The sequence below is a fragment of the Littorina saxatilis genome, linkage group LG1, assembly GCF_037325665.1.
Source record: "Littorina saxatilis isolate snail1 linkage group LG1, US_GU_Lsax_2.0, whole genome shotgun sequence".
NCBI classification, from domain to species: domain Eukaryota; kingdom Metazoa; phylum Mollusca; class Gastropoda; order Littorinimorpha; family Littorinidae; genus Littorina; species Littorina saxatilis.
This window is the reverse complement of record NC_090245.1, coordinates 99,685,603-99,697,997: the sequence shown is the minus strand read 5'-3', so window position 1 is coordinate 99,697,997 and position 12,395 is coordinate 99,685,603. Positions and strand designations below refer to the sequence as shown.

Sequence of the window (12,395 nt, the reverse complement as noted above, 5' to 3'; positions counted from 1 at the left end):
ATTTTTAATATTACTCAAGTGAAACCTGTCCAATTCACTACCAACTGAAACTCTGTACATTTGCACACTCCACCTCACCACCTTTTTTGTAAAAATTAAGCCATACAGTGCATACTACTACAGCTAGAAAAGTATCCACAGAGAGGTAAACAAATATCTAAAAAAACAAAAACAAGTCGCGTAAGGCGAAAATACAACATTTAGTCAAGTAGCTGTCGAACTCACAGAACGAAACTGAACCCAACGCAACGCAGCAAGACCGTATACTCGTAGCATCGTCACTCCACCGCCCGTGGCAAAGGCAGTGCCAGTGAAATTGACAAGAAGAGCGGGGTAGTAGTTGCGCTTAGAAGGATAGCACGCTTTTCTGTACCTCTCTTCGTTTTAACTTTCTGAGCGTGTTTTTAATCCAAACATATCATATCTATATGTTTTTGGAATCAGGAACCGACAAGGAATAAGATGAAAGTGTTTTTAAATTAATTTTGTTAAAAAAATTTTGATAATAATTTTTATATATTTAATTTTCAGAGCTTGTTGTTAATCCAAATATAACATATTTATATGTTTTTGGAATCAGCAAAGGATGGAGAATAAGATGAACGTAAATTTGGATCGTTTTATAAAAAAAATATTTTTTTTACAATTTTCCGATTTTTAATGACCAAAGTCATTAATTAATTTTTAAGCCACCAAGCTGAAATGCAATACCGAAGTCCGGGCTTCGTCGAACATTACTTGACCAAAATTTCAACCAATTTGGTTGAAAAATGAGGGCGTGACAGTGCCGCCTCAACTTTCACGAAAAGCCGGATATGACGTCATCAAAGACATTTATCCAAAAAATGAAAAAAACGTATGAGGATATCATACCCAGGAACTCTCATGTCAAATTTCATAAAGATCGGTCCAGTAGTTTAGTCTGAATCGCTCTACACACACACACAGACAGACACACACACACACACACATACACCACGACCCTCGTCTCGATTCCCCCCTCTACGTTAAAACATTTAGTCAAAACTTGACTAAATGTAAAAAGAAAATTACTCACCAAGCACAGACCTTCAAATCTGCATCTGTTTTTTGCAACATGGTAGGCAATCTTCTTAAAAAAATCAGTTAGCAACAGGCTGTATAAAAAGCCCTTTGAGAAGCCTTGCTTGCAATAATATGTTTGTGGCAAGCACTTGATTCTTTATGCAGAGAATGCTTGTACTTTGTGCCAATTCCTGTAAGAGGACACACCTATCAAATCTCACCTTTGGTGGTACTGTAAGAGGACACACCTATCAAATCTCACCTTTGGTGGTACTGTAAGAGGACACACCTATCAAATCTCACCTTTGGTGGTACTGTCAGAGGACACACCTATCAAATCTCACCTTTGGTGGTACTGTCAGAGGACACACCTATCAAATCTCACCTTTGGTGGTACTGTCAGAGGACACACCTATCAAATCTCACCTTTGGTGGTACTGTCAGAGGACACACCTATCAAATCTCACCTTTGGTGGTACTGTCAGAGGACACACCTATCAAATCTCACCTTTGGTGGTACTGTAAGAGGACACACCTATCAAATCTCACCTTTGGTGGTACTGTAAGAGGACACACCTATCAAATCTCACCTTTGGTGGTACTGTCAGAGGACACACCTATCAAATCTCACCTTTGGTGGTACTGTCAGAGGACACACCTATCAAATCTCACCTTTGGTGGTACTGTCAGAGGACACACCTATCAAATCTCACCTTTGGTGGTACTGTCAGAGGACACACCTATCAAATCTCACCTTTGGTGGTAAAGTTGTAGGTGAGAACAAACTGTAGGGTGGTGTGAATAAAGCGCACATAGGACGCAGGATGATTCTCCAGCAAGTCCAGCAACTGGAAATAAACACTTTTTACATAAGCACTGCGTTCACGAGCACTATCACTATTCAGGCAAGGGAATTGAAAAAAGTGAAAAAGGCTGAACATTTGTAAGTAAGCTCAAAGTCAATGGCGCGAAGCGCCTAGTTTTCTCCAAAGAACCCAAATTGTGCAATTTGGTGTCATCTGAGCTCCAAATTTGCCATTAAATTCAGTTTTCAGAACCAATTTTGCCTCCCCCATTTATTATTTCGGCGGACACTGTAGCTTTTTCGGCGGAACAAAAAAAATTCGGCGGAAATTTGCCTTTTGGCGAACAATTCCCATGCCTGACAATTGTAATTACGGTATACAGTGGAGCTCCTTTTCATGACTTCCCTCTTTCTAAAACCTTCATTTTTCACATTTTCTGTTCACAGCAGCTGTAAATTGACCCCCATTTTAAGACTGCTTCCTTTTTTGAGGCCCAATTTGTTGAGATTTGTTGAGGTCTCAAAAGGGGGGTTCCATTGAATACTGCAACGGGGCAGGGACGTAGCTCAGTCGGTAGCGCGCTGGATTTGTATCCAGTTGGCCGCTGTCAGCGTGAGTTCGTCCCCACGTTCGGCGAGAGATTTATTTCTCAGAGTCAACTTTGTGTGCAGACTCTCCTCGGTGTCCGAACACCCCTGTGTGTACACGCAAGCACAAGACCAAGTGCGCACGAAAAAGATCCTGTAATCCATGTCAGAGTTCGGTGGGTTATAGAAACACGAAAATACCCAGCATGCTTCCTCCGAAAACAGCGTATGGCTGCCTAAATGGTGGGGTAAAAAACGGTCATACACGTAAAATTCCACTCGTGCAAAAAAAACAAACACGAGTGTACGTGGGAGTTTCAGCCCACGAACGCAGAAGAAGAAGAAGAAGAAGAAGAATACTGCAATGCATGCTATCTCTACAACTTTCATTCACTTCCTATCAACCTAATATAAGCTTTAAAAAAAACCACCACACACACAACAACAAAAAACCTGATCTCCACAACTGCAATTTACTTCTTATTTCAACGCTCAGTAAATTTCTGTACAATAATGTTTTCTAAACGTATTTCCCCAACTGCAAGTCAGTTCTTATTCAATTTCAATCCATGGAAAGTTTTGCAGACACAATTCCCTCAAAACTTCAATCAAGGAATGAAGCCCACAAACTATGGTTCTAAGCACTCAAAAAACAACAACACCAAGCATTGTCTGCAATAGACCTTTTCGGTATCCGAGCAGCTCTCGCGAGATATCCGCGAGACACGCTCTTTGTTATGCTTTCAACGTTGCGAGAACTTCGAACCCCTGCTTTTGCAGCTCGCGCCAGATCGCTGTACCACATGCTTTTTTTGTGCTGTGAAGTTTGTGAGAGCTTACGAGAGCTTGGAATACCGATAGGGTCTATTCTTAAGATTAAAGAACAAACAGCTTCATACCACTTTTGTCATGGTAGTCAAGGTGCGCTCACATTTCTCTAGCATCTGGTGATTTCCCCACATACTACGTCCTGCAAATCAGAACAGAAAATATGAAAACCCTCGAACAATAAACAAATTTCCAAGAAAGCTCTCTGTAAATTAAATATGTATGGTAAACACACAGAGGCACACTCGCTAACAGACTCAAATGCACATTCACATCTACATTCTAATTGGATTGGATTGGATTGGATAAGATTTATAGTCCAGTGAGGTTACCCTCATGGAAATTCGGGCTGCTTTCTCCCCGGGGAAAGCGAGCTGCCATACAATATACGGCGCTACCCATATATTTTTTTTTCCTGCATGCATGTATTCATGTTTCCTGAGACTTAATGCCGTGTGAGATGGAATTTTTTTTACTTAATTCCAAGTCCCACGGGTATTTGATGGACATTTTTATCTATGCCTATACAATTTTGCCAGGAAAGACCCTTTTGTCAATCGTGGGATCTTTAACGTGCACACCCCAATGTAGTGTACACGACGGGACCTCGGTTTTTCGTCTCATCCGAAAGACTAGCACTTGAACCCACCACCTAGGTTAGGAAAGGGGGTTAATGCACAGACAGACAGACATACACACACACACAGACATACACACACACACAGTGACACACACACACATGCTTACTCTCATATTTAGTGTATACTTACTGCAATCCAACAAAGCATCCAGTTGAGGGAAAATGGAGGAGACAAAATTCATGACATCGTTGTTTATGTGCGGTTCCTTGAAGCCATAAATAACCAGTTTGCGTAGAACTGAAACAATCAAACAAATAACAAGTTTCATTGCAAGGCATACACAGTATGAGTGCGTAACTCTGAAGCATGATTTGGCCGTAAAATAAAAACTTTCAACCAAAGTCAGAATTTCATAACATCTCAAGTCTGAAAACAAATCACACAAACTGGTATCTGGTCTATGTGAATGCGTGATGTATTGTGTAAAAAATTCCATCTCACACGGCATAAATAGATCCCTGCGCCTTGAGTCCGAGTCTGGAGATACGCGCGCGATATAAGACTTCATATAATAGTATCTCTCCCTCAAGCTGATTCTCAGAGAACCTATATGCCATAAAAATGTGCACTGAAATGTAGTACCTTCTTCTTCTTCTTCTGCGTTCGTGGGCTGAAACTCCCACGTACACTCGTGTTTTTGCACGAGTGGAATGTTACGTGTATAACCGTTTTTCCCCCGCCATTTAGGCAGCCATACGCCGTTTTCGGAGGAAGCATGCTGGGTATTTTCGTGTTTCTATAACCCACCAAACTCCGACATGGATTACAGGATCTTTTCCGTGCGCACTTGGTCTTGTGCTTGCGTGTACACACAAAGGGGGATAAGCCACTAGCAGGTCTGCACATAAGTTGACCTGGGAGATCGGAAAAATCTCCACACTTAACCCACCAAGCGGCCGCGGCCGGGATTCGAACCCTCGACCTTCCGATTAAGAGGCCGACGTCTTACCACCCCGCCACAGCGCCCGTCAAATGTAGTACCAACTGATACAACAGGAATGATTGTTAACTATAAAACAACAGTTCTGATATTTTACCTGTTGAAATGTGATAATACTTGAAATGAAATCGTTACCTACTCAGAGTGACAGGTGTGTTTCTCATGATACAAATCTTTAATCTGGACAAACATGGCATAACAGTTTGGGAGCCAGACTTTATGCTAGTCAAGTTTGACCGTTATGCAAAATGGTTTCTGTGATGTTTGAACAATTATAACAACTGAAGTCTGTTTCATGTGTCTTCAGCTTTACCTTTCAAAGACAACCTACAGATACAAATCTATAAAGATACAGATCTTGCAGACCTGTTAACCTAATTGGATATGTGTCTTCAGTCTCACCTTTCAAAGCCAACCTACAGATACAGATCTTGATATGTGTCTTCAGTCTCACCTTTCAAAGCCAACCTACAGATACAGATCTTGATATGTGTCTTCAGCTTTACCTTTCAAAGACAACCTACAGATACAAATCTATAAAGATACAGATCTTGCAGACATGTTAACCTAATTGGAACAGTTGGCGTATTTTCCACGGAGACTTAGTGTATTTTCAAAATATTGAGTGTATTTTTTTTACCAGGTAGAGGTGCTTCTTAATCATATGACCGAGGTAAAACAGTGAAATTCCAATACAACGTCCGTCGCACTGATGATAAAACTGCTAAGAATATGACACTGGAAATCGTCGTATGTCGCACTGATGATAAAACTGTAAGAATATGACACTGGAAATCGTCGTATGTCGCACTGATGATAAAACTGTAAGAGTATGACACTGGAAATCGTCGTATTTTAATATCAACCAGCGTATTTATCGTATTCTTGGAAACATGGCGCACAAAATACGACGAAATCGTATGAGTAAACAGGTCTGATCCTGACATGTGTCTGACCTTTCAAAGCCAACCTGGCTTGTTCCAGACTACTGCCCATGTTGTCGTCATGTTGGGCGGCCAGGTGTAGAAAGTGGGACAGGTGAGTTTGCCACAGAGTGACAATGAAGGCGAAGGTTTCCAGCGTCAGCTGAAAGAAAAGGGTAAACGGTGTTCAAAGATCAACACTCACACAAACATGTTGACAAAGTACTTGCAAAAATACAAGCAAAAGATAGGTTCATTGCAATACATGTGGTGCCTTATTCTAATTCTCCTAGTTTGATTTCCAATATTCTCACACATGACACAAGCATCACCTTAACCATTCATTTCCAGCCATTCTTTAACCATTAAAAGTCTGAACAGAAGAAAACTAAAATCACCCATCGCTTAAGCCTACTGGTTTATATTCAATTTGGCAGATTTATTTCCTCTTCAAAATATAAGATAGCCACTGTATGTTGCCAGAGCTAAGATTTGTACCTGCAAAGAAATATCAGTTAAGAAATTGGCTAGCACAAGAATTGCTTTAGAATCAAGCATAACCTACCACTTTCCTCTCTTATTCAACAAGACAGACCAACACATTACCTACACTTTTCAACACATTTGTTGTCGGCACCCAGCTTTTTGGAGGCAAGCGATTTGGTCACACAGACAGACATGAGACAGACAGACACACTCACAGAGGCATCAAAACCTTACATGACAATCTTAAAAACACTCAATGAAAAAAAACTTACACTTTCAAACAGTTTTATGTCAGCAGTGAGTTATTTGGAGACAGACAGACACACATAGAGGCATCAACCACTCACAAGACAACAATCTCAATAACACTCAACAATAAAAAAAAAAAAGACTTACACTTTCAAACAGTTTTCTGTCGGATGAAAGTCGTTTGGAGGCGAGCGTTTTGGTCACATGATGCAAGACAAGCAGCCCCCTCTGCTGGACGAGAATGTCGTCGCATCGCACGGCCTGCAGTAAGGTGGGGACCAGCGCCTCCCAGTGGTGAGGGCAGTCGAGGCGTGAAATCTTTGACGTCAGCACCGCCACCTGTGTTGCTATCTGAATGGACAAGAGTAGAATAATGGGTTACTTGGGTTTTCTCCAGCGTCTCTTGAAACAAGAAAAACAAATGCGTATACGACTCCCCTTCGTCATGTCCCATTACAGTAAAAAAAAATAAAAAAATTGTGAGACCCCAATAGAAGGAAGAGTCCTCCGTTTCAAGACATCCCTCCCTTTTTTTAAAACACACACACACACACACTCACACACACACACACACACACATCCCCCCTGATAGAAGACCCCTCCAATTTAAATTTAAGACCCTGTATCCTCAGATTTTCTGTTCAAAACCTCTGTAAATGTAGCCCCACTTTAAGACTACCTTTTTTCAAAACCTCATGTTCATACTTCTACAAAATGGTTGTAATTTATTACACTCAGTGAGGTGAGTGACTCACTTGCGGGACAGGCTCCCTGAAAGTTGAAATAAGACGTGCCTTGATGATATCCTTCTCTGCCTCTGCTATCGCGCTGAAACATTTGAAGTTCACTCTTTTCATCTAAAGTGCATCTTTTGCAGTCAAACTTTAGGTAATACACATTATGATTATGTTGGTAAAATACATGAACGGAAAACACACAAAAATACACATGCAACCAAGCACACATAAGTTCCATTTTCTGGCTTAAAATTTGCCAAAACAAAGTGAGTGAGAGAGAGAGAGAGAGAGAGAGAGAGAGAGAGAGAGAGAGAGAGAGAGAGAGAGAGAGAGAGAGAATTGAATTGAATTGAACTTTATTTAACAAGGATTAAGATTTAAGGCTACGCCTTTTCTTACAATCTGTCCTTGGGACGCACAGACACACAAAGATAAAGAGAGAGAGAGAGAGAGAGAGAGAGAGAGAAAGAAAGAGACCCTCATTTACAATAAATACACACATCCCCATTTATACTTTACATACACTTATGTCTAGTGAGATAGAGGAAAGACCACTTTTGGTATATCATTCACTGATTCAGATACAAAATTTGTTCGAATATTAAATAAAACAAAAAGCAACAACCCCCCAATCTCTAACACAAAAACAAACTCAAAGTCAAACAACACACAAACGCAACAAATAAAATTAAAAAAAGACTAGCTGAAGGGCTGAATGCTGCCCTTCCCACAAATCATCTCAAGATTTTTTCCCTTGCAGGGATGGCCCCAAATCGCCCGCCCGGGGCGAGTAAAAAATCGCCGGGCTAGTAGAAACTGCCTGGCAACTCGCCCGGCTGGCCAGTGAAAATTCTGGTCAAATGCAACACTTTTGGTTGTAATATCGAGTTTTAAAGCCATATAAACACTGCAGATCAACTGTGGTATGTACCGGGCCAGTGAAATTTCTGCCGGGCTAGTGACTTTCTTGAAGTTACTCGCCCGGCTGGCGGGTAAACATTTTGAGATTTGGCCATCCCTGCCTTGCCCTCTGAAGTTTGACAAATCTCACTCACTTTGGTGCGGTCCTTCTCCAGTAGCGGTCAACTCCATTTTTACAATACAGCACAGCCAGCCAGCGAACATTCGCGTCAAGCTCATATCTGCTGAAGATGGACTGGAAAAAAGTTATCAACTCGATCAATAAACACCTGCCATTGTTGCATTCAAAATAACAGAATTTTTACAAAGAAGCAAAGTGATGTTCCCTAAAAAATTTTCTTCCATCTGAGTGTTTTGGTTTTAAAATTATTAAGGATTTGTGATTTTAGTTATTGTCGTCATATCACTGATGTCTGATACATATATAATTCTTACTGATACTTCTATACTGTTTATCTTACGCATATGTACAATTGATGGTTAAGCACGTTTTGTTAAGGAGGAGCATGCTTGCGCGTGTGTGCTGTTGTGGGTTTTGTGTGGGGAATGTATGCGGGCGTGCGTGAGCGTGTGTGTGACTGAGATTGCAAGCGATGTTTGGAAGGGCGTGTATGGATTGATTGATTGTACTCTGGCCAAAACATGTCCCTAGTGTACTGCACATGGTTGAAATAAAGTCTTATGTCTTATGTCTTATGTCTTATGTGTAGAATTTGTCACGGTTTCAACAGACGATATTTAAAAATAACTCAGCCCGGTTTGTATGGGTTATGAAAAAGTGAACGTCCTTGCTTTTTCACTTTCAGGGACAAATAAATTCACATCCTGCTCCTGTCCACATGTTTTAGTCACACCCCTAGTTCGTGATTGGCTCCTCTAATAATGAGTAATATTTGTCCCCATAAAAGCAAGGGTATTCACTCTTTAACAACCCATACATCGATATATAAACCAGAGAGAGTTACTTTCAGAATGTGTCTATTGTAACGTAATTGTATACATGTATGTATCTGCATAGGGTGGTGCCCTTGTATTGTGTATCTTGAGTGGACTGTTGATGCACTCATTTGCCATGTTGAGATGTTATGCACCAATGGCGCATTACAGGGTTCAGTTTACGGATGTGCTAAAACTGCTATTGGAGCATTCAATCTGAAAATGACCCAGGATAATTCCTTTCAGTGAGTCAAAGGATGCATCGACTCACTCAGTCACTCAGGGTTTCATTTACTAGTACAATACTAGTGCGCCATGCACCATTGGCGCATTGAATCTGAAAATGTCCAATCACAATTCCCTTCAGTGTGTCAAAGGGCGCATTGAGATTACATACCACTGCGCCACCAAATGTACACTTTACATCGGATCACACACACACACACACACACACACACACACACACACAGTCACACACACACACACACACAGACACACACACACAGACACACACAGATAACACGATATAGCGGCTATTTCTGAGATGGCACCATGTTGCATCTTCAGTCAAAACGCATACAGACCTCTTTGGTGCTTCTTGCCTTAGACTATCACTATGTCCCATCGGAATTTGGATGAGGGGGACACATTGTCCCATTGCTTTTTTCTCCCAGGTTAAACCCTGGTCACTGACCATTTAGCTTCTTTGGACAACAACATTTCTGGATGACCCTACAGTCTGTTTGGCGACTGACGCCTTCCAGAGAGAGAGCGAGAGAGAGAGAGAGAGAGAGAGAGAGAGAGAGAGAGAGAGAGAGAGAGAGAGAGAGAGAGAGAGAGAGAGAGAGAGAGAGAGATACCATACGATAGTTTAATTGCTTATAGGCCGTCGGCCCCTTGCAATGGGGAAGTTACAGAATTCATGCGCGGCAAAAGTACGGTACAAAAAAGGGTGAAAACCAACCCCTTCAATTATTTTCCACTTGGTCACATCCAAGTCGAAAGTGTCTTTAGTCTGTGACCAATGTAAATGTGTTCGATCGCGTTGCCGGATAACGACGCTGCTATTTAGTCGACACAAAGGCAGCCACATTCACAGTCTTTCTCCAGTCTCGAGGAATGTTCGTATGATACGCACATAGTCATGTAAATCCGTGGTTAGTTGCTCAGTTTCTTCTTTGAGGCGGACCCAGTTCACCTGTTGTCCTCTTCGTAGGGAGAGCATGTCCCGTCGGATGTCCTCCAAAGCTGTTTCTGCTGCATAGATCTGGTATCCCGGCATATGTTCTGGTAACACATATTTCACAATCATACACCAGCAAACAATCGTCACTTTCAGCCAGCAGCGTTTTCTTGCTACCTTTGGACTGACGCACAATTTTCTTCAACCTTATGTTCCTGAATGTAGATTTCAGCTGCGTTTTCTTATTCTCAGGCAGCTCTGAAAGTATGTCGAACAACAGAGCTTCTGTCACGGCATCTTGAGAAGACTGGTTGTCTGTTTCTATGTTTTCATTTACACAAGACATGCTTGCTTGTTTGTTGATACACGGCGTGCTATCTGGGTCAGGTGTGTCGTCATTCATGCGTGAATCTTGCTCTGCATCCAAAGGGGTGAGCATTGGCACATTGGAATGTGGTTGGGTGGACAAGCCACGGTCATTGGCACTGCTTCACGGTGACTTTTGTTACACTGACAAGTGACATGAACGTGCGTGCTTTTGCTGGCTTGACCTACATCAGGCTTATTGACATGACACTGGTTATTATTTGTCTCGGTCTGACGGCATGCGTCACTGTCAACTGTGCATTGAAAATTGTTTTTCTCCATTCCTACCTTGGCACTGTTCTGTTCTGCTCTTCTTTGGTCTCTTTTTTGCTGGGCTGGTGGTTTGCGTCTCCATGCACCGGTCGGTGCAGGTGTCATGCGAAACCACGGTCGTCCCGGTCACACTTCAAGCGGAGTACGAATACTGTTCCTTCTTCTGTTCCGGCCACTTTCCACGATGTCACCGTGTGTTTACACAGTAGGCTGGACAAGATGTCTTCTGCAGCAGTAGGGAGTCCTACGACTGGCATTTTGGTGTCAGAAACTCTGATAAATCAGGAGCTCCAAAAAACGTGTGTTGCTCCTTTGACACACCGGAAGAGACCCCTGGAGAGAGAGAGAGAGAGAGAGAGAGAAAGAAAGAGAGAGAGAGACAGAGAGAGAGAGACAGACAGACAGAGAGAGAGAGAGAGAGACAGAGAGAGAGAGAGAGAGAGAGAGAGAGAGAGAGAGAGAGAGAGAGAGAGAGAGAGAGAGAGAGTTTCACTTTTCTTATCTCTATAATGAGTATAAATTACATCGTGTACAACTGAAACTGAAAGAAGTTGTACTTGTAGTACTATTTTCTCGCAGGATAGGCCTAACTGACTTGTTCAGCAGTATTCACACAACACTGACGCTAGTGACAGTGACAAAGGAGTTGCTACACTGAAAGGCTATCAGGTACAACGGTTACTATGATTCTCACCGACAGAATGGAGTAGAAGCCAGGCTGTGTTTCCCAGTCTTTCAGTTGTTGTTCTGCAGGTTTCAGGACAGACGCATCCTGACTACACGCGTGAGAAAGTGTCTGCAACACGACTGGTTCAGCCGTATCGAGATCCATCTTTCTTCCTTCAACGAGAATACAGCTAATGGTAGTTTTCATAAAGTTAAAACAATAATCGACCTGTGGTTGATACGTTATGATTCACAGAATGATGCGACAAATTGTAACATGGACGCAGCCATCTTTAAATTCTCGCATGTGATAGATTTTGCTAGCCATGAAATGCAAATTAGTCTATTTACCATAATGCACCAAAGAAAAACAACGACAGCCCGATTACAAAACAAAAATACATGTACAAAGCTAGAAATAAAGAAAGAAAGAAAGAAAGGAAGGAAGGAAGCAAGACAGAAAAAAAAACCACGGAAGGTAGAAGAAAAAATTACACATAAATTCAAAAGTAACAATTAACATCAACTGAAAATGAATTACCATAAACTACCTTGTAACCGCCCAGTATCGAGTAAATGCCTACCCCAAACATTTGATCAGTGGTGACAAAATGTTTTTTTTAAATTTTTTTATTATCATTATTATTTTCATTTTTGTTTGTTTGAGGGGGGGGGGGGTGTTGTTTTGTACAGGTCTGCATCCTGCAGAGCCATTTTCATCCAAGGGAATAATGACGAGATACTGAAAGACAGCTATATTTTTGATTTCATACTCCAGGGGCGGATCCAGGGGGGGTTTCTGGGGTTTC

General features: G+C 41.7%; 1 protein-coding gene across 1 annotated transcript in view; it reads right to left on the bottom strand.

Moving 5' to 3' along the window:
* LOC138947343 (importin-11-like) overlaps nt 1-11,892 on the bottom strand; it is a 31,550-nt gene extending 19,658 nt beyond the window's left edge. Inside the window, exons 1-8 of the mRNA XM_070318802.1 lie at nt 11,615-11,892; nt 8,297-8,397; nt 7,260-7,332; nt 6,652-6,855; nt 5,803-5,932; nt 4,036-4,143; nt 3,337-3,407; nt 1,799-1,892 (exon numbers count right to left, since the gene is read on the bottom strand). Of these exons, the coding sequence (XP_070174903.1) occupies nt 1,799-1,892; nt 3,337-3,407; nt 4,036-4,143; nt 5,803-5,932; nt 6,652-6,855; nt 7,260-7,332; nt 8,297-8,397; nt 11,615-11,794 (961 nt within the window). The 5' untranslated portion in view covers nt 11,795-11,892. The remainder of the gene's footprint in view (nt 1-1,798; nt 1,893-3,336; nt 3,408-4,035; nt 4,144-5,802; nt 5,933-6,651; nt 6,856-7,259; nt 7,333-8,296; nt 8,398-11,614) is intronic.
* Between the last annotated feature and the right edge of the window lie 503 nt (nt 11,893-12,395).